The sequence below is a fragment of the Opisthorchis viverrini genome (assembly GCF_000715545.1).
Source record: "Opisthorchis viverrini unplaced genomic scaffold opera_v5_199, whole genome shotgun sequence".
Lineage (NCBI taxonomy): Eukaryota > Metazoa > Platyhelminthes > Trematoda > Opisthorchiida > Opisthorchiidae > Opisthorchis > Opisthorchis viverrini.
The window spans coordinates 109,437-131,873 of NW_008751857.1; the positions used below are offsets into that span (position 1 = coordinate 109,437).

The 22,437-nt window shown below is 46.1% G+C and overlaps 1 protein-coding gene across 1 annotated transcript; it reads right to left on the reverse strand.

The window, feature by feature from the left end:
- Window positions 1-3,931: 3,931 nt before the first annotated feature.
- T265_08082 (hypothetical protein) lies at window positions 3,932-21,119 on the reverse strand (the record flags this gene model as incomplete). The annotated part of the gene is made up of 3 exons (XM_009173781.1): window positions 3,932-4,405; window positions 4,449-5,518; window positions 20,634-21,119. The coding sequence occupies 3 exons, from the start codon at window positions 20,725-20,727 to the stop codon at window positions 3,932-3,934; spliced, it is 1,638 nt and encodes a 545-aa protein (XP_009172045.1).
- Between the last annotated feature and the right edge of the window lie 1,318 nt (window positions 21,120-22,437).

Genomic DNA, 22,437 nt, shown 5'->3' on the forward strand with positions numbered 1-22,437 from the left:
TGAAACGAAAGTCAACGTCTTGTCTGTCTAGTCAAGGTTAATGCGACAACAAATATAGCAGCAAACATAAATTCATGTGACGAGTAGAAACAGCCATCATTGAGGGGCAGCTACGAAAGACAATCACACTGAACATCCATTACGATGATGCTTGTGTAAAACTTTTGACAGAATTATTTCAAAACCATACAAGGATCCAAGGGGTACGCCTACCAACGGAGTTTGATTGTATTTAATAACAGGAAGCCATCAGTTAATGTTCACAACAAGCGCACACATAACACACTTTTGAATCACATTAATCATGACATTCAAGATGGACAGGAAGTTGTGATGCATGACACACGCGCATCTGTCAGACCAATCCGGGGTCAAAGTGCGCAATGACCGACCACACTGGAGTTGCGTGTACGATAGTCTCATCTAAGTGAGCATCGATGCATAAACTCACAGAAATAAGTTAGTGCTGGAAACAAGAATAATGTATGCAGCAGGATACTTCCAGTAAATAAAACATATAGTAACAAATTCTGTTCCATAAGGAGCATTTGTTTTTGAAAGGGGGTTTTTACCGCTTCCCTTCAGAGACAGACGCACCTGTTGGCCGCATGTTTCACCCAAATACCTAGAAAAAGTCCTTCAGCTGAGTACCCTTTCGGTAACTAGCAGCCGTGCCTACGGAAGGAGGCACGAGGGCTGCCCAGTTCTAGGCAGGAGCAGTGGAATTGCTGAGGTTGGGTTCGAAGCTGGTGCCCTAAACACCGAACTATCTCGGCCTGTTGGTTGGCCGCATGTTTCACCCAAATACCTAGAAAAAGTCCTTCAGCTGAGTACCCTTTCGGTAACTAGCAGCCGTGCCTACGGAAGGAGGCACGAGGGCTGCCCAGTTCTAGGCAGGAGCAGTGGAATTGCTGAGGTTGGGTTCGAAGCTGGTGCCCTAAACACCGAACTATCTCGGCTCCTCCCACCTACAACCAGCGAATTCTGCGAGCTTACACACATCACCTATCAACAGTGCCCAATTAGTCTGCACATCTGTATTTGAGATATATGACATAATAAACTTCAACGTACAATGAACAATTTGACTGACGTACCTGTGGTAGTAAAACTACGGTTGGTTAGAAACTAATTTTGAAATGACCAGAAAGTGTGGGTCGGAAAAACAGGACATCTGCCGCGGAATCAGTCTTGAAATTTTCGCGTCGCAATATTACTCATTCTAACCTATGCTTCTAAATGGTATTTGCTTGGAAGCGGGACGATATTCAGTCTTACATATGTTAAATAAGGGGAAAATAGGTGGTGGAATTGAATCAACAATTACTTTGGGACCAATGACACATACAAATCTCCTGAACTTTTTATCTGAGTACAGAGACACCGCAGTTTTCTGTTCGCTTTGTCCTCTCAGTCTTTTCAAACCGTATTATGTATCACCAGTAAAAAAAAGCAAACAACCATTTTTGAAATATTCGGTCTAGTTACTCATTTCAGTATCTTTGTAGGCTAATAATTTTCTCTATTCAATCTCAGACGATGATGAACGTTTTAGCACGTACTTTGTTGGAATAGGCTAACACCTCGCTTACAGGAAGCACACCTACCCAGAGAATATCACTGATATAAAATGACAGGACGGACGACCTAGAAATTCACCGTTTGGAAAATTCGTTCTTTTCCATAACCAAAAAACTTCTAATTCTGCAAACTGCAATTCAACTGCCTCAACCATGATGTTATTCAAGTACAGCAACAAGTTGATAGAAACTCGGGTACCACGCCTACTTGATGAGTCCCAGGAAAGGCAAAGCCGGTAATGAGGTGTTGAGTTTTTAGCAACCCCACGAGTAGTGTGCTCTGTCACGAAAGAAAACATTCTAGTTTATTTCCCCCACCTACTCGCACAGTGCGAAACGTTCTTGCGGATGTGTGAAATGATTTCCAAAAGTATGTTTTCACTAGTTAACTGGTCTGAAATCAAGTGCAAGGATTCTAAGCTGAAACGAAAAGGGACCACGTGGAATAAGGGGTGATTGTAGCAGCACTGCGTGCACCATGGTATCACACAAGGATGTACCGGGAAAAGGAAAATATCGGAATAAAGAGTGAAACCACATTCAAGAATGTATACATAAAGCCTAATGTAAAGAAAACTTTTCTGTGAATGGAATGTAATAAATTATCCGTTGCAATACCTCGTTTAAACAAGCTGATGACTGTTTTCGTTAAGCAAATCCCATTTTTAATATCAAATAAGGCGGAAAGAACTCTCTCTGTTGTACGAACCTAGTAAGATTAAAAAGTTTCCAGTGATCACTGTAATAAAAAGTTCGATGGACCTACCATCTAGTTACTCTGCTGACGTGGTACATAATCAGAATAAAAGTACCTACCCAAAAAACTGGCGATTCAGCCTTAGTGGATGACCACCAGTACTGTTCCTTCAGATGATGATGAAACCAGTGTCATGGAACTGTCAAACTGAGTCAACCATTCTTCGAAAAACGGATACCTGAATTCGCATTGAGCTATGACACCGCATTGCGGGACGTAACCATCCTTAATACATTTATTAGGCTAACCCACTTTCTGCGTAAGCACTGACATCACATTACATGCGGGAAAGTGATACGTTAATCGGTCATGAATGAGTTGTGCTGCAGAGAAAGCCTTCAAGGGAGAATTCACCTAAACACATATTGCTGGGGTTGGACGCAGATGCTTTCTGGCAACCGTACATGAACCGGACGCGAATCTGAAAAGAAACCAGCATAGATGATCAACGGACGCACCACAGAGCCCCTATACAGCCTCCAGAGCTTGACTACCTCTTTTCTATGTGGTATTACGCAAGGAGGACCAGTACTAGTGAAAGTTGGTGAGAAACCACGCAGGCTGAAACTCCTAAAGACAACCCAAATTCCACATGACGGGTAATGAGCCCGAATGAATATCTACATCATTCGTGTTTGAACACCTCTTCTCACGTCCTGGCATTGTTATTTCGGTCCGCCACATCAAACAAGGTAGTCTGAATTGCACCCTTAGTGGTGATAACCAACGGGGCACACACTAGACAATATCGAGATTTGAACTCGCTACCTGACAGCGAAGGTAAGCGTGAAGCAGACAATCCACACAATGACACGCTGGATGACTGAATCACCTCACCAAAACAGGATATGTTGATACTGATGAAAGCAAGGCCTTGGCTGCGGTGTTGTTTATTAGAAAACGCCAACTGAACAGTTACAGACTATTGGACAGGGAACTCTCATATGCATTTTTTTTTACAAAAACTGAATATCCATCTTCTTGAACGCGTCTTCCTGAACTTTCCTGGATGTTTCCTGTGTTACGCAAATAAAAGCAAACGCCACAAAGCGACTTCACAAATTCCGTAAGAGAACTCAGTTTTCAAGAGACGCGAAGCGGATCTACGAGAAAACATACTACTCGCATTCCTGATCAGTAGTATCTACCGTTACATTAATACTGATGCTGATACGTCCCCAGAGGACCGAAACCTCTAAGAATTATCGCACCACAGTGGGAGCAGGACTAGCTAAACGCAACCCGCACAATCTGGAATCATTCGAAATTGAACAGTGACCGCTGGTAAGGGCGTCGCAAAAAAGGAACACACAGCACTACCCTTACGCACAATCTTATTCATATCTATACATAGCATGACCAATATACATAAAGCTCGTGAGTCAGAAGCCAGAGCATTTAAACGGAGATGGGGGAGCATGAATCCCATGAACTGTTCAAATAGAACACATTATTTAATCACTTTTTTTCAAGTGGAAAAGTAAGATAACATGCGCCATAATGTATACAATGCATATTATTACTTTGGCGAACCCGAATTTACAAGCCAAAAAAACTGTACAAAATTATATACATGGTAGAAACGTGACTCAAATTACGGGACCGAGGTAGAGTCTGGCTCACAGGGTGCATCTGAAACAGAACTAACACTGCGTCTGTCAGGCGAAGTGACCCGTAAACGACTCGAGGGAACAGAAGTGGTGCTGGGGACTACATAGGCCCTCTGTGTCAGTCCAGAAGCTGGCGAATCCAGTAAACGGGCTGGTGTGTCAGTTACGAGATAATTCGGCGTCTGAGGATGATAACAAACGGGAGGAGGTTCCCTTCCAGGTAGACTTTGTGGGGATGGAGACAAATTCCAAAGCTGCACTTCCGACCGAAAATCGTTTCGAATCGAAGCGGGTGTGGCACCGTAGGACTTTGAACAGAGGATGATTTTCCGCCGAAATGGCTCATTGGGTCTCGGAAGTTTGATCGTATCAAAATAGGAAAAACCCAGGTCCACCAGAAGTGGCTCCAATTTCAACGGATCAATTTTGAGCGTTTGAAAAGTAGAGCGATGTTTAAACTAAAACAGATAGATTCGGATGAGGCAGAAAATAGGAACTTACCGTAAACCGAGTGCGTCGATAGGATGATTTTGGTTGTGGTTCAAGAATTAAATGTCCACCTGGTTTGAGAAGGTTGAAAGCACGTCTGAAGAAGCGCATTAACCCAGCATCCCCGTGGTTGAGGTGAATCCATTTTGTCACGCTAAAGGCCAGTATGGTGTCATACTCGGGTTCCTCGGTTGGTGTTGAACTGTCGATCCAGTTAGCCACCTGAAAATTTATTTTATCATACCTTATCCCGGAACCGGTATCCCAACGTAGCCGTTCACGCTGCATGCTTTTGGCGTTCGCTATCAACTCCGCGTCACAGTCAATAGCGTCGATGTGTCGAACATCGGGAAACCGTTCCAGGATGCCGAAGGTTAGCGTTCCATTATGACATCCGTAGTCAGCAATATCCTTTCCTGTGAACCATTCGGGCATGAGGTATGGCAGGCGGTCATTGGGATCTCGACGTGAATAGTAATCACCGTAGTTCCCAGTGACTGGAACCTTTCGACAGCGTTGCCGCCGCGAAGAATAGCGCTGTACTCCTCGTGGTGGGCGCGCCCGGTTTGCAGATATTCTGGGCTTTGTTATTTGCTTCAACATCATTGAGTCCTGAGACGATCTGGCATCCGGACCAGCCGGCAGGAGCGCGACCTGGGGACTTTCATTCCCTGCATCACCGGCCATACTGAGAGCTGGTGTGTTAAGACGAGAGTCCCCGCGCAAAGGAGATAGTCCTTCTGAACGACGGCGTTCAGTTTCCTTCATCAAATCCTGCAAGTTTAACGGGTCACTAGGGTTTAATGTTATCTTGGATTTTGTAAAATTTCGAAAGCGTCGACGAGGTTGGAATCGTGGTCGGACGGTGCTGCGACACGTTTTCCACGATGTTCGTAGATTTTGTCTCGATGTATTAGAGACTAAAGCCAGCTGATTAGCTGATAACGGACAAAATCTAGAACTCGGCAGACTGGGCGGAGGGATACCCCGCGGAAGTAGTGGACGCGGTCCGCGAGGCCAAGCGCTGAACGTATGGGTACTGATACGACCGGCACAGACTAGCTCACGTGTTCTGAAGAGCACTGAAGCAGAGAAAAGAATGATGAACTTAGTCTCGATAAAACAGATAGGGAAAATTAGATATGCCAGTGCTAAAATCTCAAGTAATGAGTGCTTGTCGCGGCTACCGCTGACCAAATATCTCAAAAATAGTGAGGAGATGGGAACTGAAACAACATGTAGCGAGTATATTATAAAGTGTGTAATATGTCAAAACCTATGGGTAGTCTTAAGTCCTGTCCCAGAATCCACTCAGTGACTGGTATTGGCATTCGGGCGTAATACACTCCAATTAATACCTGGAGATATGTTGGTCCCCGAGATAAGCCACCAATGACCGATCCCAAAGAAATTATATTTACCACGCGATACGTGTCGTTTAACGTAGGTACAAGGGTAGATACATAAAGCCGCTACGCGGGAATTTCAGTGTACACTTATAAATGCGAATAAGGAAGTCCAGTGGTGCTCCAGAGCAAATGGATCGAACTGCCTAGTTGGGAGAATGATGCATCCTGAAGAGAAAATACTAATGCATGTACATTTAGGTAGTAAAAAACAGACCAGCAATAGGTGCAGTGGTCACCTCGTAGGATCTTACATTCGAAGACCACCCCTTATTAAGATCGTTTCCTTTGACTTTATAATGACCAAGACAACTCTGATCCAGTAACACAACAGGACAACGCATCCCTGATCCACAAAAGTGATGCGTGATTCAATTACGAAAGATTAGTCCATGTTTATAATCTGCTTAAGCCATCAGTATGGAATTGAAGTGTACTATTGGATACAGGTCAACAGGGCACTGTTTCGGTACACTAGAATATAGTGGCCGTGTGCGAAACCTTGTGCGTTTGCGCCCCATAGACGTAGACCTAAACCACATAGACATCGTACGAGTACATTTGAAAATCTTCAAGTCAAATCTTAGACTTAATGGACACAAGAACTAAGAGCACCCCAGTGTACAATGGACCCATTCCGCTGGTCGATGAGCCTACGAGTGGGAAATTCGAATACTGGGAAATATTTCGCGTGATTTTCAAAATTGAGCAATGATATTTCAGTTGTATCATGCCGCTTAGAACAGTATTTGTAGGTATGTGATGGAACATTTCTCTGCACTAGAGATGAATGTGCTACATGATCTATCCATATGCATGCTGTAAATCGTTCAGCTGTAGCACCCATTCGGTGCCTAGCTTCCATACCACCAGAAAGCACGAGGGCTGGGATACTATCTAGATTCCAGAAAGGGGAAGTCCAAAAATAAAGGTCTGGTTCGAACCACGAACCTTCCGGTCAGTAAATTCGCGCTCTAACCACTGAACCATCTCACCCGCGTGCTGAGCATCATGGTGAGTCTACATATTAATCGTCAGCCTCTGTAATGTAGGTTATTACAAAGGAGTAGCTTTTGTTTGGATAGCCCAGGTGTCAATGTTGTGGAATTCCGTTCCGCCCGGGTTCGAGCACCCGGACGGATGTCGGCGTTCGCTTTCAATGTGGAACACAGTGAAGGTGGGACAAGAGAGCAATGCAACCTATGAATTCTAGACTTAAAGGCGAAGATTATTCTGTCACAGCGCCACAGATGTCGGTAGTCGGTAGAAACACACATTGGAATTCCGTTTAACAGGATTGGTTTGACTTTTCACCAAAAAACATCGGGAATAATACGGTTTTCTGTGCACCTCTTCCGTTACACTGATTCGTCGGTCTGCAAACATGGGATCCGGATTGGACCGTAATCGCCCTCCTATGATTTACATGCCTTAAGCGCATACCGAATCACATGACATTGTCATTTAAACAATTCACACATTCAAATTGTCCGACCCTGCAACATCTGTATGCCCAACGCATGTAAGCAAGCGTTCTAAGTTTGGTTCCACAGGTGTCGTTGCTAGGTAGGGGGACTCCAATATCATAGCGTAATGGGTGATGGATAGTAAACGGAGCCAATGATGCCTTTCCACTGCAAACATATTCGACTTTATCGTGGTATGGCAGTTTCTGCGCCACTATGACCTTCTGAGACAGATCTGACGAAAACAACCTCCTGGTCCTTCAGGTTGGGGGTGAGGGAAAGCACGGCGATTTGCTGTAATAAGCTTGTACCACAGTGACAGTATACCAACACTCACCCAGTGCGTTGCCAAAGACATTGACTGAGGTTTGTAGTTGCCTAACAGTATCCCAGGCTGCATACAACACTGCAACCGAAAATACGACTACGCGACGTCGGCCGTCATGTGGTAGCATCACCCAGGTCACCTTAATTAATGGATAACACAGGGCTGGTAAGAAAAAACTGCTGATGCCTTCCCAATATTTCCCCCTTATAATCTACCCCCACTTCACTCTGTTCGACTTGCATTAAACTCAACTGCATTTTCCACACGTCGGCTAGCAACAAACTCAAGCTCAATGTTCAAGCCCCGAAACCCAACTACTTAACTGCCTTCACTGTTCGCGCGGTGAAGCAAACAAGAAAAGCGGCCTTTGCTCACAGGTCGGATTCCATCTGCATTGATGCTGTCTGACAGAAAGAATTACCGTAATTAAAACGACTGCCACCTCTTTCGCAGAAGGACGTGAAAAACATCACAATGAGCTTGTTTGTTATTGGTGCGATCAGCCCTCCAGAATGGAATCACAGTGACTGCAAGAAACGGAGGTTAATCGACGTCAGTGGTGTTCGTGCCCTTTCTTTCCAAGTTGTCTAAACAAGTGCTGGAGGGGTAGGCACGCTAAAATACCTGCGGTAGACTAGTATCAAGTCCTTCCCTCATCCGCTGTTTTCTCTTTTTTCACTAAGACAACAAAGTACCAATGTTGCTGACTCTGGAGATGATATTGATGACAAACGACACTTTTGAGATCAAGAACAACCACTTCAGGCCATAGAGTGCTACTGTTTCAGCACTTGTCACAGGGCGCAGTACCAGCTATACCTGCAGTCCATGTTTACTTAAGTTTAGGCGACTTACCTTCACCGAACAGCTTTAGAGAGCCCCTTAGATGATGTCACTATCAACGTGGTACTGAGCTGATTTGCACAAGCCTTTGCACCATGAAACCGTAGTTAGTCCTCTATCCAATAAGTACGGTCGGAGGCTGTTGAGGATATCAATATCCCCAAAAACTCTGTATCTTCATGTGTGCTAACGAACTTGCGGCATTTTTCAAAGTCAAATTAAGGATGTATATTCAGTATCACTATTCTGTAGTTCGCCTGTTGTTTAGAAAAAGATTTCGTCTGCTTATTATTTCGCTGTACTAGACTGACTTCCTTAAAGTCCCTAATTGTTCGGCACTTAGATTGCACCACACAAAACTTGGGAGTATACAGAAGAGGAATGACTGGAGAAACCATATATCTTTCCTGCGTTTGGCGGATGTGAGAATCACCAGGGTATCAGCCTAAGCACGACCGATTTCAAGTTGCTGACGGGCATTATTTACGCAAACAAACCAGCATTAGCGAATATCGGTCGTAAAAACTAAGCAGGATTCCGTGCGGGTCGGGGATGCATCAACCGGTCCACCGGCAATAATGAGGCTTGGGTTTGATCCCATCCAGTCTGGAAGTAACACCTTATACTTTACAGGTGTGACATGCAGGCCCAAACACGCAGAACAATTATTTAGGTCATTCAAAATGGTTCAAAATGGTTTGACACATAAATGGAAATATTATTGGCGTACTCAACACACTTGAGCGAACGCCAAGGGAGTGTCCAGATTATCAGCATCAGGGGAGTGCAAAAACACAAGTAGCACAAAGATTAGGAGGTTAAAGAGAAGGGGCAATAGAGGGTACCCATGCCAGACACCAGTGAATGTAGCGAGTTTTCTGCAAACAAGTACACGTCCAAAGAAAGAGGCTTATGGAACCGTTATAAAAAGAAGTTTGAAGGACAACTCCTTATCGTCAGACACGCACAATATCTAGCGATCACCGAAATCAGAAGTAGCTATCACATTGATAAAAATGACTAGTGTTGGACATAGGAAACATCTTAGCCTTTCCAGCGAATCTCACGCAACGAGCACACGAGCCATGGAATTCCAGTCAGGGGGAACGCCAGCTGGATTCTCGCGAACCTGACTCTCTCGATAATGAATCAAGCTAAAAAGGTTAATACCACAGAGTGCCTTGGAACCTATGACCACTAGAGTGACTACCAGGTGGTTTTCGCACGACCATTTTACACACTTTTTGAACATGGAGCTCACCGTCGATGCGCTAGATTCTGTCGATATTCTTTACTCACTTCAGATATTTTGGGGGAACTCGCCACCTGTAAAGAGCGCAGGATGTAAACCATCTCGAACAGATTCTGCATTGAAGCAGTGATATTGCATACTCGACTTCTATTGTGGATTGCGAACAGGTGTCGAAATTCCATCGAGGTTCATACGGTCCCTCCAAGGGGTGAGTTAATTGGGCCCAACTACTATTCTTCCAAGAGTTCAGCGCATCCATGGAGACGACGCCACCGTGAATGAATTGAAGTCATGTTCTTTTCATGGAATGTCCCATTAACACCTGCCCACCTCGTACTAGTTAGTCGGATTAGCTGGAACAGGGTGCTGTTGTTTCACGTTGCAAAAGCCTCCTCCATTTCCCAGCTTTTTTCGATCCACTGGCATCCTCATTCAACCAGGTTTTTCAAGTGATCCGTGCGCATCATCACAGTGCTTTGTTGCTCGTATAATTTTCCTGCATTCAGTCAGAGCTGTTGATCGTGACGGGAACCAGTGTTCACTGGAGTAAGTGGGCGACTCCAGACAGACGGTTTCAAAAGGTGTGAGTATGACTTCTCCACCCTTTCTACAACCGTTACTCAAATCAACATTACCAGTACTGTGCCTGTCAATTTTTGGAAGCTAATCAGACAACTCAAATTGATATTCTTTGGAAGCACAAGCTTTTTGCATGGGATGGACTGGATGGCCATGGATCAACCAGCGCGTTCCAGATGAAAATCAGTAAATGTTCCTAGTCTTAGTCGAGTAGCGTACCCCAAAATGAGCGACAATCTGGTATCGAAGCTCTATCCTGGCAGCTAGTTGCCACAACCCAAGTGAGTCCATGGCTGGTTTGCGATTGATAGTTTCCAATTCATACGGTTTGATCGCTTATGCTGGCTACAAACAAATACTGTTCAGTATTTAACTGAAGAAATTGCTCTCATTATCCGTGAGGTCAATGTCAACCCAACATGGGTGTTCAATTCACCTACCAGAATCACGATGCTTGTAATTCTCGCTGACCGAAGCAATCGCGACAACTCTCGATAGAACGTGTCTTTATCAAACTCATGGCTGTCGGGTGTCAAGATGTATGGTAACACAACAAATAAATGCTGTTTAGCGTTAAGCCTAACTTCTAAGCCGTAGATACAACGAGAAACCATACTAGGATCACTAGAAACCCAAGAAGAAAAGTACGAGAAATCTGGGTCTGAGGTGTAAGACTGAAGCGGAGCCTTGTATGCGTATTTTGGAGACACAACATACATACATCCGAAGAGATAACAGGGACTGGACAAGAGACAACTGTCGCCCAATTTGACAGTACGGACGCAGCAATATGGGAGAGGTCTCTTTGGTTTACCAAGGGTTCGTTTTCATTTGTTTTACTAAGCAGCAGCTCAGAAACTGAGCAACAGTTAGTTGTTTAACATCTAAACGAAATCAGAAAGACTTGAGTGAAGGAAGTATGGATCATGGCAAGTAAATGTAGAGCTGTGGAGGCAATGATAATTCCCGGTTGAACAGGCCAGGGAGGATTTGGTTGAGACGCCCTACAGCAGTCTTTGTCAGACGTCTGACTACGAAATAGTTGGAGGACGAGGGATTTTGTTCGAGGATCTTTCCCATACTCTCACTCAAAAGTCTGGAACACGAATTACCGGTTGTAACGACTATCAAGAGGGAAACTTGCCGGAGCAAATAACTGATTAATCTGATCTATTTGGCAACAGGGGACCGGCCTGATTCGAAGGCGCAGGGAATACGGTACAACTCTGACTACTAATTTGGCTCAGCACAGCACACGACTTTTGAGCAGCACCAGACTCTGGTTTCAGAAGTATCTCGACTGTATTGAATAATTCGCTGGTGGTTATGGTCAACCGTTGGACGATCGAAGCATACTTAACTTTTCATGGCCAACCATTATTTTCCCCTCATTCGGAGGAAGTCAGCATCGTTTCTTCCACAGATATGGATTTGCTTGTTGCCTGAATGAAACAACTCGTTATCTTCACACTCCTATCGTAAAGGATAGTACAACTTTACCAACAAACCGCCTCGTAATACGATTTGCTGCAGTATGGGGAACTGCTGCTCTTCGACCGACTGCTGCAGGTTGACCTCCCTGGTATGGTTGAACTAACTGAATTCTAGCCGATGTAGCCAATGTGCAGTGCTGAAGCCTGATCACCACAAAGTTACAGCTTAAGGTACTTTGAGGCGATATTCCTCGTTCAAAAGTGGTAAGATGATGGTTAGAGTAAACACTCGTTCACAAGCTAACCTGATGTTGATGTGACACTCAAAATTCGCGTGAATAACTTGCCCATAACATTCTTAAACAGTACTAGAACATACTTCGATATCTAGCTCGATATCGTTCCAACTGAAATACGAGACAGGTTTGTTCAGCACATTAATCGAGGGATAGTATGAACGAGAAATTCAGGTGAATTTCAGCCAAGTTCCTAATCAACTGGCACACGAATGTTTCTCGCAACATACATACAATTTAGCGTTCAGGTGGGGATTTGGTAACTAGATCTGTTTAATAAATCCAAAAAAGAACAAAGCCGGTATTTGGCTATCCGGACTATATAAGCGGTAATGTTACGGAAATCGTCACACCTCTCCAGCCCATATACGGTAACACCAGTGGGTATGTGGAAGTCTACGGAGATTATTCCTCTGACCCCATCACCGAAAATGACATTCGTCGGGGCACCTTCCCTTTTCAACTTGGCCAACTAATTAATTATCGAGAAACCCACTGCTACATCCACATTATCCGAAGTAGAACCTCTTCTTATGGAAGGCCTCAGATGCTAGAAATACGCCAACGACTTCGTATTGACTGGTTTAGACTCCATTCGGGAACAAAGTGCGAGATGTCTCAAGTGATTAGAGCGCGAATTTACTGACTGCAAGGTTCGTGGTTTGAACCCGACCTCTGCATCTCGACTTCCCCTGACTAATCTTGAGCGACCTGGCAGTACCCCAGCCCTCGTGCTTCTCTCGAGTTGTATGGCAACTAGGCACCGGAAGAGCATTACAGCTAAAAGTAACAACCTAAAGAATGACCAGGCGATTCACCCTGTGCTCGGGAAATCCAAAGTGCAGAGCATTTTTAAAAGGGCGGGTGAGTGCACCACCAAGGTAATCCACGGCAACCATGAGATATTGGACAAATTTAATTGTCTGCGAGGTTAGGGTATCAGAGATATCATATCAATAGATAGAGGTATTCACTGACACGCTGACATCGCAACCATTATCTGCTTACCGAACGATAACCCATTATCCTTTTGTTTTTATTTGTTTCCTGAATTCACCATCTTCCATCCAATACTATTCGCTGCCAATGCTAAAGCGACTCAAACCACCGTGCATATGCACACAGCCGACCGAACCGAGCTGCATTCTTGTGTGGTGCAAGCTAGTTTTTTGTTGCCAATCCTACTCAAGTTTGTAACCGATTGAACACAGCACTAGACTCCACCAGATTACCCAGGAATTCAACTCACTGTAATGATATATTTCAATGACCTGAACAATGCTGATTATGTTGTCATTTTGAGTAACCACTTAGGCGATTCTCGAATGTATCATCTAACATGCATCCGTTGGAGATATCTGTTGAGAAATACAAAGTCATTCAGTATGAGCAAGTACGCTCAAGCCAGAGCAAACTAGGTCAAAGACAAAGTAGTCGACTAGGATGCGTTCCTTTGAGGAAGTATTTCTGCCAACCGTCCAGGCAAAAGAATTGTCGAATTGCCAGTGTATGAAGAATCTCAATGTGAAGTCCTTTGATCATACTCAGAAATCAGCTTTTCCAAGAAGAGCATGCAAAGCGTCTCGCAGGTACATATGCACAGACAATTAATCCCTTCGAGTTGGTTATCCTTCCGAGCCCGAGATGTTTGATCAGTAGTTACCGAACCATATTGAGAGTCTGACTGAATAACAGATTATCCGACGATGTCAGGTGCCACTGGAAGAACATTAGTTTCCCTGGAATTCATCAAACAAATGTGCCTGTAATTATTCGCGAACATGCTGCGCAAGCCTGCTAATGGATAAACGATATCTCGATAAATACTCCCATTCGAATATCAATTTGACTCAAGTTTGACGGAAACTCGGGCGCCTATCCGATGAGCCCCAAGTAGGCGAAACTTGTTCGTGGGACGTCGAAAATTTTCGCAACTTTGACGGAAACTCGGGCGCCTATCCGATGAGCCCCAAGTAGGGCGAAACTGGTCGTGGGACGTCGAAAAGTTTTCGCAACCTTGAGAGCAGTTTCGTTTATGAAAAAAATGTTCTTTTCATCACAGCGTCCTAAATGGCGCCACCGGATGGAAGCGAAGATGCGGCACTCAGAGTTTCTCGCACAAGGGTGATTAGTTCATGAATACACGGCAAGATGTTCCATAAAACACGTGCCACTGTATTGTGCTGCAATTCACCTGCTGATAATCGAGCAAAAAGGTACTGATACTATTATCGCGAGCGATAGGAATGCTAAAATTGGTCGTCTGAAGCCCGAGAAACGTCCATTCGGAATCGAAGCGTGCCGCACAGATAACGAGCGACGAATTCTCCAGTTGTATGCTGACCATTAATCACTCTCGGCCAGCACAGATTTTCGAAGCAAGCACTTGCTAACTGTAACCTAGCGAACACGCGAATCAACCATGGGACTAACTGGGTTGTACAGCTGATATCTGCCTATAGGGACTACGCCTCAGGACCACTGTTCTCACCATTCTCCCTTCTTGCCTCTTCACATACTTTTAGTTGCCCCTCTCCCCCGCCCATCCCACTGATAACTCGCCTTGTAAACCTATCAGTTACGACTGACGGTTCCGTTCGTCCTGCTTCAAATTTGACAGACATCTGCGCGTCAAGCGGCGCTGACAATTCAGGAAGCTCAAAACCAATATCCGAGGCCCGATACCCCGTCTATCTGGCTGATTTTATTGTTCACACTCTGAAGCGAGCCGACAACAAGCTGCTCTTGCAGCTGCTCTTGACAAAAAAGCACAGACATTTGTTGAGGCAACCGCCCCACCAATCTCCATTCGCTTTCTGCTGCGCACCTCTTGTCATCCAGAGGCCGCCGCCACACAATGTGCAAGGATTTGCATCGTACTAAATCAGCGGACGGGAAGACCCTTGCTATTTGCATACCTGTTGACAGTCGCTTCTGTGCGGTTCATCTGCCAACGTCCGTGAAGGAGTCTCACAAATGGGAAGCCGGTGGCTGTCTGTTTGTCGCGTCTGCTTACGCTCCAAACGACTGTAGCTCTCATACCATCGAAGAAAAGTTCTACGGAGCCTTGCTTCAGCCATGTGCTCACCACGAGCTTTTGTTATGCAGTAATAATTTCCGAAGTAACGGCAGTGGTCATTTCGTCTTCGTTTGGAACTCGCAGATGTTTTTGGATGAGCTGGCCAAAGTCATCCCATATTTTGATATGCATTTGCATCCACAAACTGTAAGGTCATGCTCGCGGACACGTCACTTCTGAGCACGCCACTTACAATGCAGGGAGTGGAGCTCGAATCGGTCGGACGTTTTACGTATCTCGGAGTTCGCGCTGTTTCCGATGCTACTGTGACAGACGAGGTCACTGCACAGATCTCCAAGGCTCGGGTCACGTTTGTTAATTTCGGACACTTGCGGCATCTGAGTGCTATAACACTGAATCTCAAGGGACCAGTCTATTAGACAGTGGTATAAGCTGTTTGGTTGTAGGGCTGTGAGAACTGGCATGTTTGAACAGCGGAACTGGGACGTCTTCAGGTGCTTGACAAACGTTTTCTCAAAACCACAGCATGTGGGACGGCGCTACCAGGCCCACTCAAGCACTGGATATCAGACCAAAAACTGGCACTGAACAATTCTCCCATACTGAACATAAATCGGCTATTAGGGCGCACCGACCGTGAAACCTGGTGAACTCGGGATGCTAAGGAAAGGGAAGTGGCCCAGAAAGTCGGAAATGCCCGAAGATTAGTTTAGTTGATTCATCCGATCGGTCTCTGGAAACCGCCTGTCAGCGAAACCATCAGGGATCAGAATGGAACGACCACTTTGAATAAAGAAGAACGCCTCGACCGTTGAGCACGATACTTCGAAAGATTATCACGGCCACCAGCTGCCTTCATCTGGAGCCTCCATTCAGCTACAGCACCCTTTCGGTGCCTAGCTGTCAATTCCCCCAAAGGAAGCATGAAGGGTGGAATACTGCCAGGTTGCCCAAGCCTAGACAGGGGAAGTCGAGAAGCAGAGGTCGAGTTCGAATCACGGACCTTCCGGTCAGTAAATTGCGTTCTAACCACTTGGGCCATCTCGTCCCGGTCAGTAAATTGGAGCATTAATCACTTGAGTCCACCCCCGACGCAGTTAAAAAAGGAGTGTTTGGTTGTGCAACAGTGACTTCGACCGAATGCGTTCAGCACCAAAAACAGCGCTGGTTAGGCCACGTACGCATGCCAAGTCATCGTTTGCCAAAGTGTTGAGAGATTGGCGGGAGCAGAGGGGTGGTCAACCTCTGGCTTGGAAGAGAAATGTCATCATCATCAACAGCATGATATCGTGTTGAACACCGATGTTTCACTGACGTACAGCCATGATTTATTTGAAAAGCTTATTGTGAAGAAAATAATAAATGTGCACGGAGAATGGACTTAGTTCTAGCTTACTACAATCATTCCGAGATGCCTACACCTCCAGACATCCACTCAGGCAATCTGGATACAAAATGACAACAAGAACGCCACTGACATCGGTTGGCAGCCATATCTTGTGGTGTCTCCAACCAGGCGCAGTGAGGATCACGCGGCGCCATCCTGGAAGGCGAGTAGCACTGACAGCAGCCAAGCGTTTCGTAATCTTCTTCACATCCTTCTGCCAAGTCGAGGGTTGGCCACCTCTCTTATTACGCCACTCTGAGCTGGGCATGGAAAACGGTACTCTCTGCGGCAAACGATGGTTTGGCATATGCAACACATGTCCCAACCGACGCAGCTTCTGGTGCTGGACACATTCTTCAATGGACGTACCTGTTGCACAACCAAACACGCTTTCTATTTGCCTTGTTACGGATACGCCGACACCAACACTCACGACCTATGGTTCTGAGAAAACCACTATCGAACACCTGAAGGCGTCTCAGTTCCGCTTCTCGAACAGGACAAGTCTCAGCCATACAACAAAGCAGCATACACAGTAGCTTGATACAAACGTCTCTTGATTGATTTCGGGAAAAGCACACTGACGACATAGGTGTCTCAAATTAGCGAACGCGACCCGGGGTGGCAGACTGGTGCATTCACTTCATCTGTCACACTAAAGTCAGAATTGATACAACTTCCAAGATAAGTAAAACACTCCACAACTTCCAGTACCTCTCCTTGGATTGTAAGTGGCGTGTTCAGTGACTGCACGTCCACAAGCATGACCTTACACTTTGTAGGTGTAAAGTGCATACAAAAGGACGGGATGACTTTGGTCAGTTCATCCAAAAACATCTGCGCCTTCTCCTCCTCTTCGAACACGAGAACGTTGTCTTCTGCATATTCCAGATCGACAATGTTTTCTTCACAGGCTACTTGGACACCAGGGTTTTGGAGACCCTACAGCGTTCGTCTCACGAGTTCATTGATCACGAAGTTAAAAAGAAATGGAACAGATAACCGCGTTGCTGATACTCTATCTCGTAACCTTTGTGCCAACATTACTGGGACGGAAAAACTTGAAGAGCTTCACAACATATTATGCCATCCCGGGGTCACGAGATTTGCACATTTTGTTCGTTCTAAGAATCTTCCTTTTTCAGTCAGCGATATCCGACGTGTGGTGTCCAACTGTTCCACTTGCTCCGAGCTCAAACCAAAATTTTGTGACACCTTTCGTGGCCAGCTTATCAAAGCCACACAACCGTTCGAACGCCTTAGTATCGACTTTAAAGGCCCACTTCCCTCAAACACTCGTAATAAGTACCTCTTAACAATCGTTGACGAGTATTCTCGATTCCCTTTTGCTTATCCCTGCGCCGATACGTCCTCTTCCACTGTAATTCGTTGTTTGAGTCAACTGTTTTCACTGTTTGGTATGCCTGCTTATATTCACTCAGATCGCGGTTCTGCATTCATATCAACTGAACTCAAACAATTTTTGTTCGATAAAGGCGTTGCCAGTAGTCACAATGCTGCATATAATCCACAATGTAATGGTCAGGTTGAACGACTTAATGGTACCCTTTGGAAGACCATCTGCCTGGCTCTAAAATCGCGCGGCTTGCCTGTCACACATTGGGAGGCTGTCCTCCTTGATGCTCTTCACTGTATCAGATCCCTGTTATGTACTAGTATCAACTGTACCCCACACGAACGTTTTATGCCGTTCACACGACGATCAGCCAACGGTGCCTCCCTACCTACCTGGCTTACTGTCCCTGGGCCAATCCTTTTAAAACGCAATGATCGAGTCTCTAAATATGACCCTCTGGTAGAGGAAGTGGAACTCGTCTCTTGTAATCCACAGTACGCCCACATAGTTCGTCCAGATGGCAAACACGAAACCGTATCCTTGCGCCGCTTGGCTCCCAAAGGCAACGACATGACATCCGACACAGAACAGGAACCAATACATATCGCCGAACAAGGGGAGCCTCACACAACACCAACAATCCACCGTGGTTGCTCAGAAACTGAACTCTTGCCTATTAACGATGCCTCGCCATCCCATTCTAGTGCAGATCCAGGAAATCACTTGGACATTCTTATCCGACAACAGCGCACTCACCCATATAATCTACGCAACAGAGAGGCGTAAACGACTCCATGTAACTGTTACAGCCTTTTATTTTTTACATTCTTTCTCCGCAGAGTACACACTTATTCCAAGGCGGGGAGAATGCCATGACTATATAATCCATACATTTGCATAACCCATTAACTCGTGATTCTCACTCTATTTTCAGCTCAAGTACTACAGTTATTAGACGATTAAAGCGTACATTACGTCTTCCTATTCTGTCTCCTTTCTAATCCCATCCTGGAACTACTCGACTCTCGCAACAGTGGGCATCCCTGACGGAAACCGCTTTGTGTACGGAAGCTTTTGGAGAGCTCTCCGTACACTCTCACACGTCCGGAAGTCTGAGAATACAAAGGACGCATTATGTTTACAAACTTCCGGGGCATTCCTTGGTGGGTAAGCGTGTCAAGAAGAACAGACGGATAAACTAAGTCGAATGCACCTCGGAAATTCAGGAATACTAGAATTGTGGGCCGCTTATACGTATGGCGTTGTTCTAGCACCTGACGAAGTGTGAAGATTTGGTCATAACAACCCCTATAAGGCCGGAATCCCGCTTGCTGCTCTGGAGTCAGTATCTCACGAGCCATCGTAAGGCGACGAAGCACAATTGACGCCAATAGTCTCGTTAAGACCGGAGTCAAGTTGACCCCCCTGTGTTTACCACACTCACTACGAGGCACTTTTTGAAAATGAAAACTATCGACGACTCTCCGAAGTTGTCTGGGACGAAATCCTTTTCCCTAATACAAGAAAACAGATCAGACAAGCGTCGACTGGGGACTTCACCCGGACCAGAAGCTCGATGGCGCTTGAGGGAACATATGCAGTCGTAAACCTCCGAAGCCGTAGGTGAGTCCACGTTCACAGTCCACGGTTCTGTTTCACCTGTGGGCTCTAGATGAGTGCCAGCTGGTGGCTACGAAATTGTTGCTCGAAGTATTCAGCCCATTTGTCGAGGCGTTTTTCTTTAATCGAGATGGTCGTTCCATTCTGATGCTTGATGGTTTTGGTCACACCGGTCGCATGGATCAACTGAAATAATACTCGGGTACTACCGACCTTCTGGGCTTTCTCCATATCTTTAGCATTTTGTGTCCACCAGACTTCATGGTCGGCTCGCACGCTTACCTTCACTTGACTCCTGATAATTCTTCGCACCGGGTTATGTTCGGGACCGGCTGGGATATTTCTCCAAGATTTAAGCAGTGCCACCGTTTGGTCTGATATCCAGTGCTGACTTGTACCTGGTTGGGCCGTGCCACAGGCAAAATTCCAAGCACCATCCAAAGAGGTGGCAACCTCATCCCAGTATGCGTTCACATATGATGGTGGAGCGTTTAGAAGAGACTCTAAAGGTCGATTCTGGTAATTCCGTCTAACATCTGGATCTGCCAGTCTCGCAGTTGCCAGGCGATGTGTTCGCACCTTACATAGTACAGGGAAACGTAGAAGCGACTTCGGAAGAGCACGTGGTCTGATTCCACAAATGTGTTCCAAGACCACCGGCAGTCAGTTGTTCCGCGCCATCGGTAGTTAGTGGCAACGTGATCGAGTTGAGTTTGTGGCCGGAAAACCGTTGGGGGCAAGACGACTTTGGCTGTTTCGGTAGTACTGCATAAAAAGGCCTGCAAACAGCATACGGATGAAGCAATCGTTCGCCATTGTCCGTACGTACTGAGTCCACTCCATGTCTACCACCAAATTGAGTCTCAGATTCGCTAAGCCTTCCCACCTTTGTATTCTAGTCTCCGGCAACCACAACGATATCTGAGCTTTAAGCTCGCCACAACAGGGCATTCAGGGCGTCAGAAAACCTGTCTTTGATGATGACGGAGCTTCAGTCAGGTAGGGTGCACGCAGACACGGCGAACAGACAGCGATTAAATGCTCGCTTGCGAGACTGCTTTACAGACGTTGCTGGACGAACCGTGCAAAGGCGACAATCAACGAGTACCAATTTATGCAAGAATCCTTTTGCCCGGTGTTTTAGGACAATACAAACCCTGCACATCCCGCCGCAGCAGCCTCTGGATTACCAGAGGTGTGCAGCCGGTAGCGAGTGGAGACTGACGGAGCGGTTAACTCAAGCATGGTGATTGCATCTTGGATTCTCTGAGACACAGTACACATCAATGTAAAGCGAGTCCAGTGTGAGTGCAAGAACAGCTTCTTATCCTGCTTGCTTCAGAGTGCGCACGCTGAAGGCGGCCGGATAGAATGGGTGTCGAGGCTTGAAGATTGATTTGGAGACACCTAAGGATGTCGGCGCAACGTGACGCCATGTTGCGCTCAAACCGGATGCGTGACGAACGGAGTCATCATTCTATGTTCTGAGCCCAAAAAGAGAGTTATTAATGGGATGGGGAGGGGGAAGAAAAAGTATATGAAAGAGCGAGAAAGGCGTCAGCAGTAGCCTGTTATCGCTTACCCGTCCTGATACATGCAGCGAATAAGGCGATCCGGCTGATGGCACCACGCGATGACCGACGTGGCATCAGAGTACTGTTAGTTGTAAGTGCCATAGTTCTATGTGGGATGGGATATTATCAGGACACCAACACTTAGACAGGAGGACCATTAAGGTCCTCAACTAAAGCCTTCGGTTCAAAAGCCTAACCGCAAGGTTGTGTTTGGCGGGAAATGCAAACGTATTACCATTTCTCCGTGACAAGTCGCCTTATGTCCCAACCCCCAATCTGGAGGGTAACGAGACTGTGTTCGTCAGACCTCTAAACGTTAACCAAACTGGTATGAGAGACTGAGTGTCGCGGTGACACCCCCTAATGTAGCTCAATGGATCGCCGAGGTGCGCGAACCGTTACACCATGGTAAGGTCCGGTCTTTTCGTGACGGAAGAGAAATGTAGCCCATTACGGACAGTCTGAGTGCCGTTGGGGTGAGGATCGGGAGCGCGTGATCCCCACTATGCCCGGTTGGAGACGCTGTCAGATATGGTTGCTAATCGATATCAACGGCGTTGGTGTTTCTGTCCAGATTGCCTGAATGAGTGTCTGAACCTGTAGGCATCTTGGAATGGCCGTGGTAGGCTGGCACTAAGTCCCTTCCTCATCCACCTACGTTCCTGTTTCCACAATAAACCTCTCGAATAAATTATTTTTGTACGGGGGACATCAGCGTTGAACATTGATGTTGTGTTCTCGATGATGATGAGGAGGAGGATGGTCAGTCCAAGACGACCGCCCGATTGAGCCTCAGCAGCACTACCGACTTACACATTCATATTCCCTGCGGCCACGACAATATCTGGGTTCAATCAGAACATAAGCTTGACGGAGATTCGGAGGCTGCGCCTACCTGACGAGCTCCAAGAAGGGCGAAACTGGTCATGGGCTGTTGAACAGTTTTCAGCGAAATTGAGTAGTTTCCTTCATGAAAGTATCTGAAGGTCTTAACGCACCAAAAGCGTTTTAAGAACTGTCTTTGAGTTCATCAGAGATGCGTCTTTTGGAACGCAAGCAGATGCGGTGAGTAGACAGCAGTTATCCGCGCGTCCGCGAGACACTCACACAGCAGATCTCACCTCTACCAGAAAGGCCATACCATCAGCTGGCGACTAGGACGGCGCACGCGGACCCATCAAGAAAGAAAGAAAGCGTTCAGCTGTAGCACCCTTCCGGTGCCTAGCTGCCATGCCACCCGAAGGAAGCACGAGGGCTGGGATATTGCCAGGTTGCCCAAGCCTAGACCCATCAAACAACAGATAATCACCAGCTTGAAGAATGACAGAACGCTAGTGGATTTCAAAGGCCTAGGATATGGAAAAGGCTTTCGCTGCATGCAGCAGCCGCATCCTGTTTCAACTAATTCGACCAACCGGTC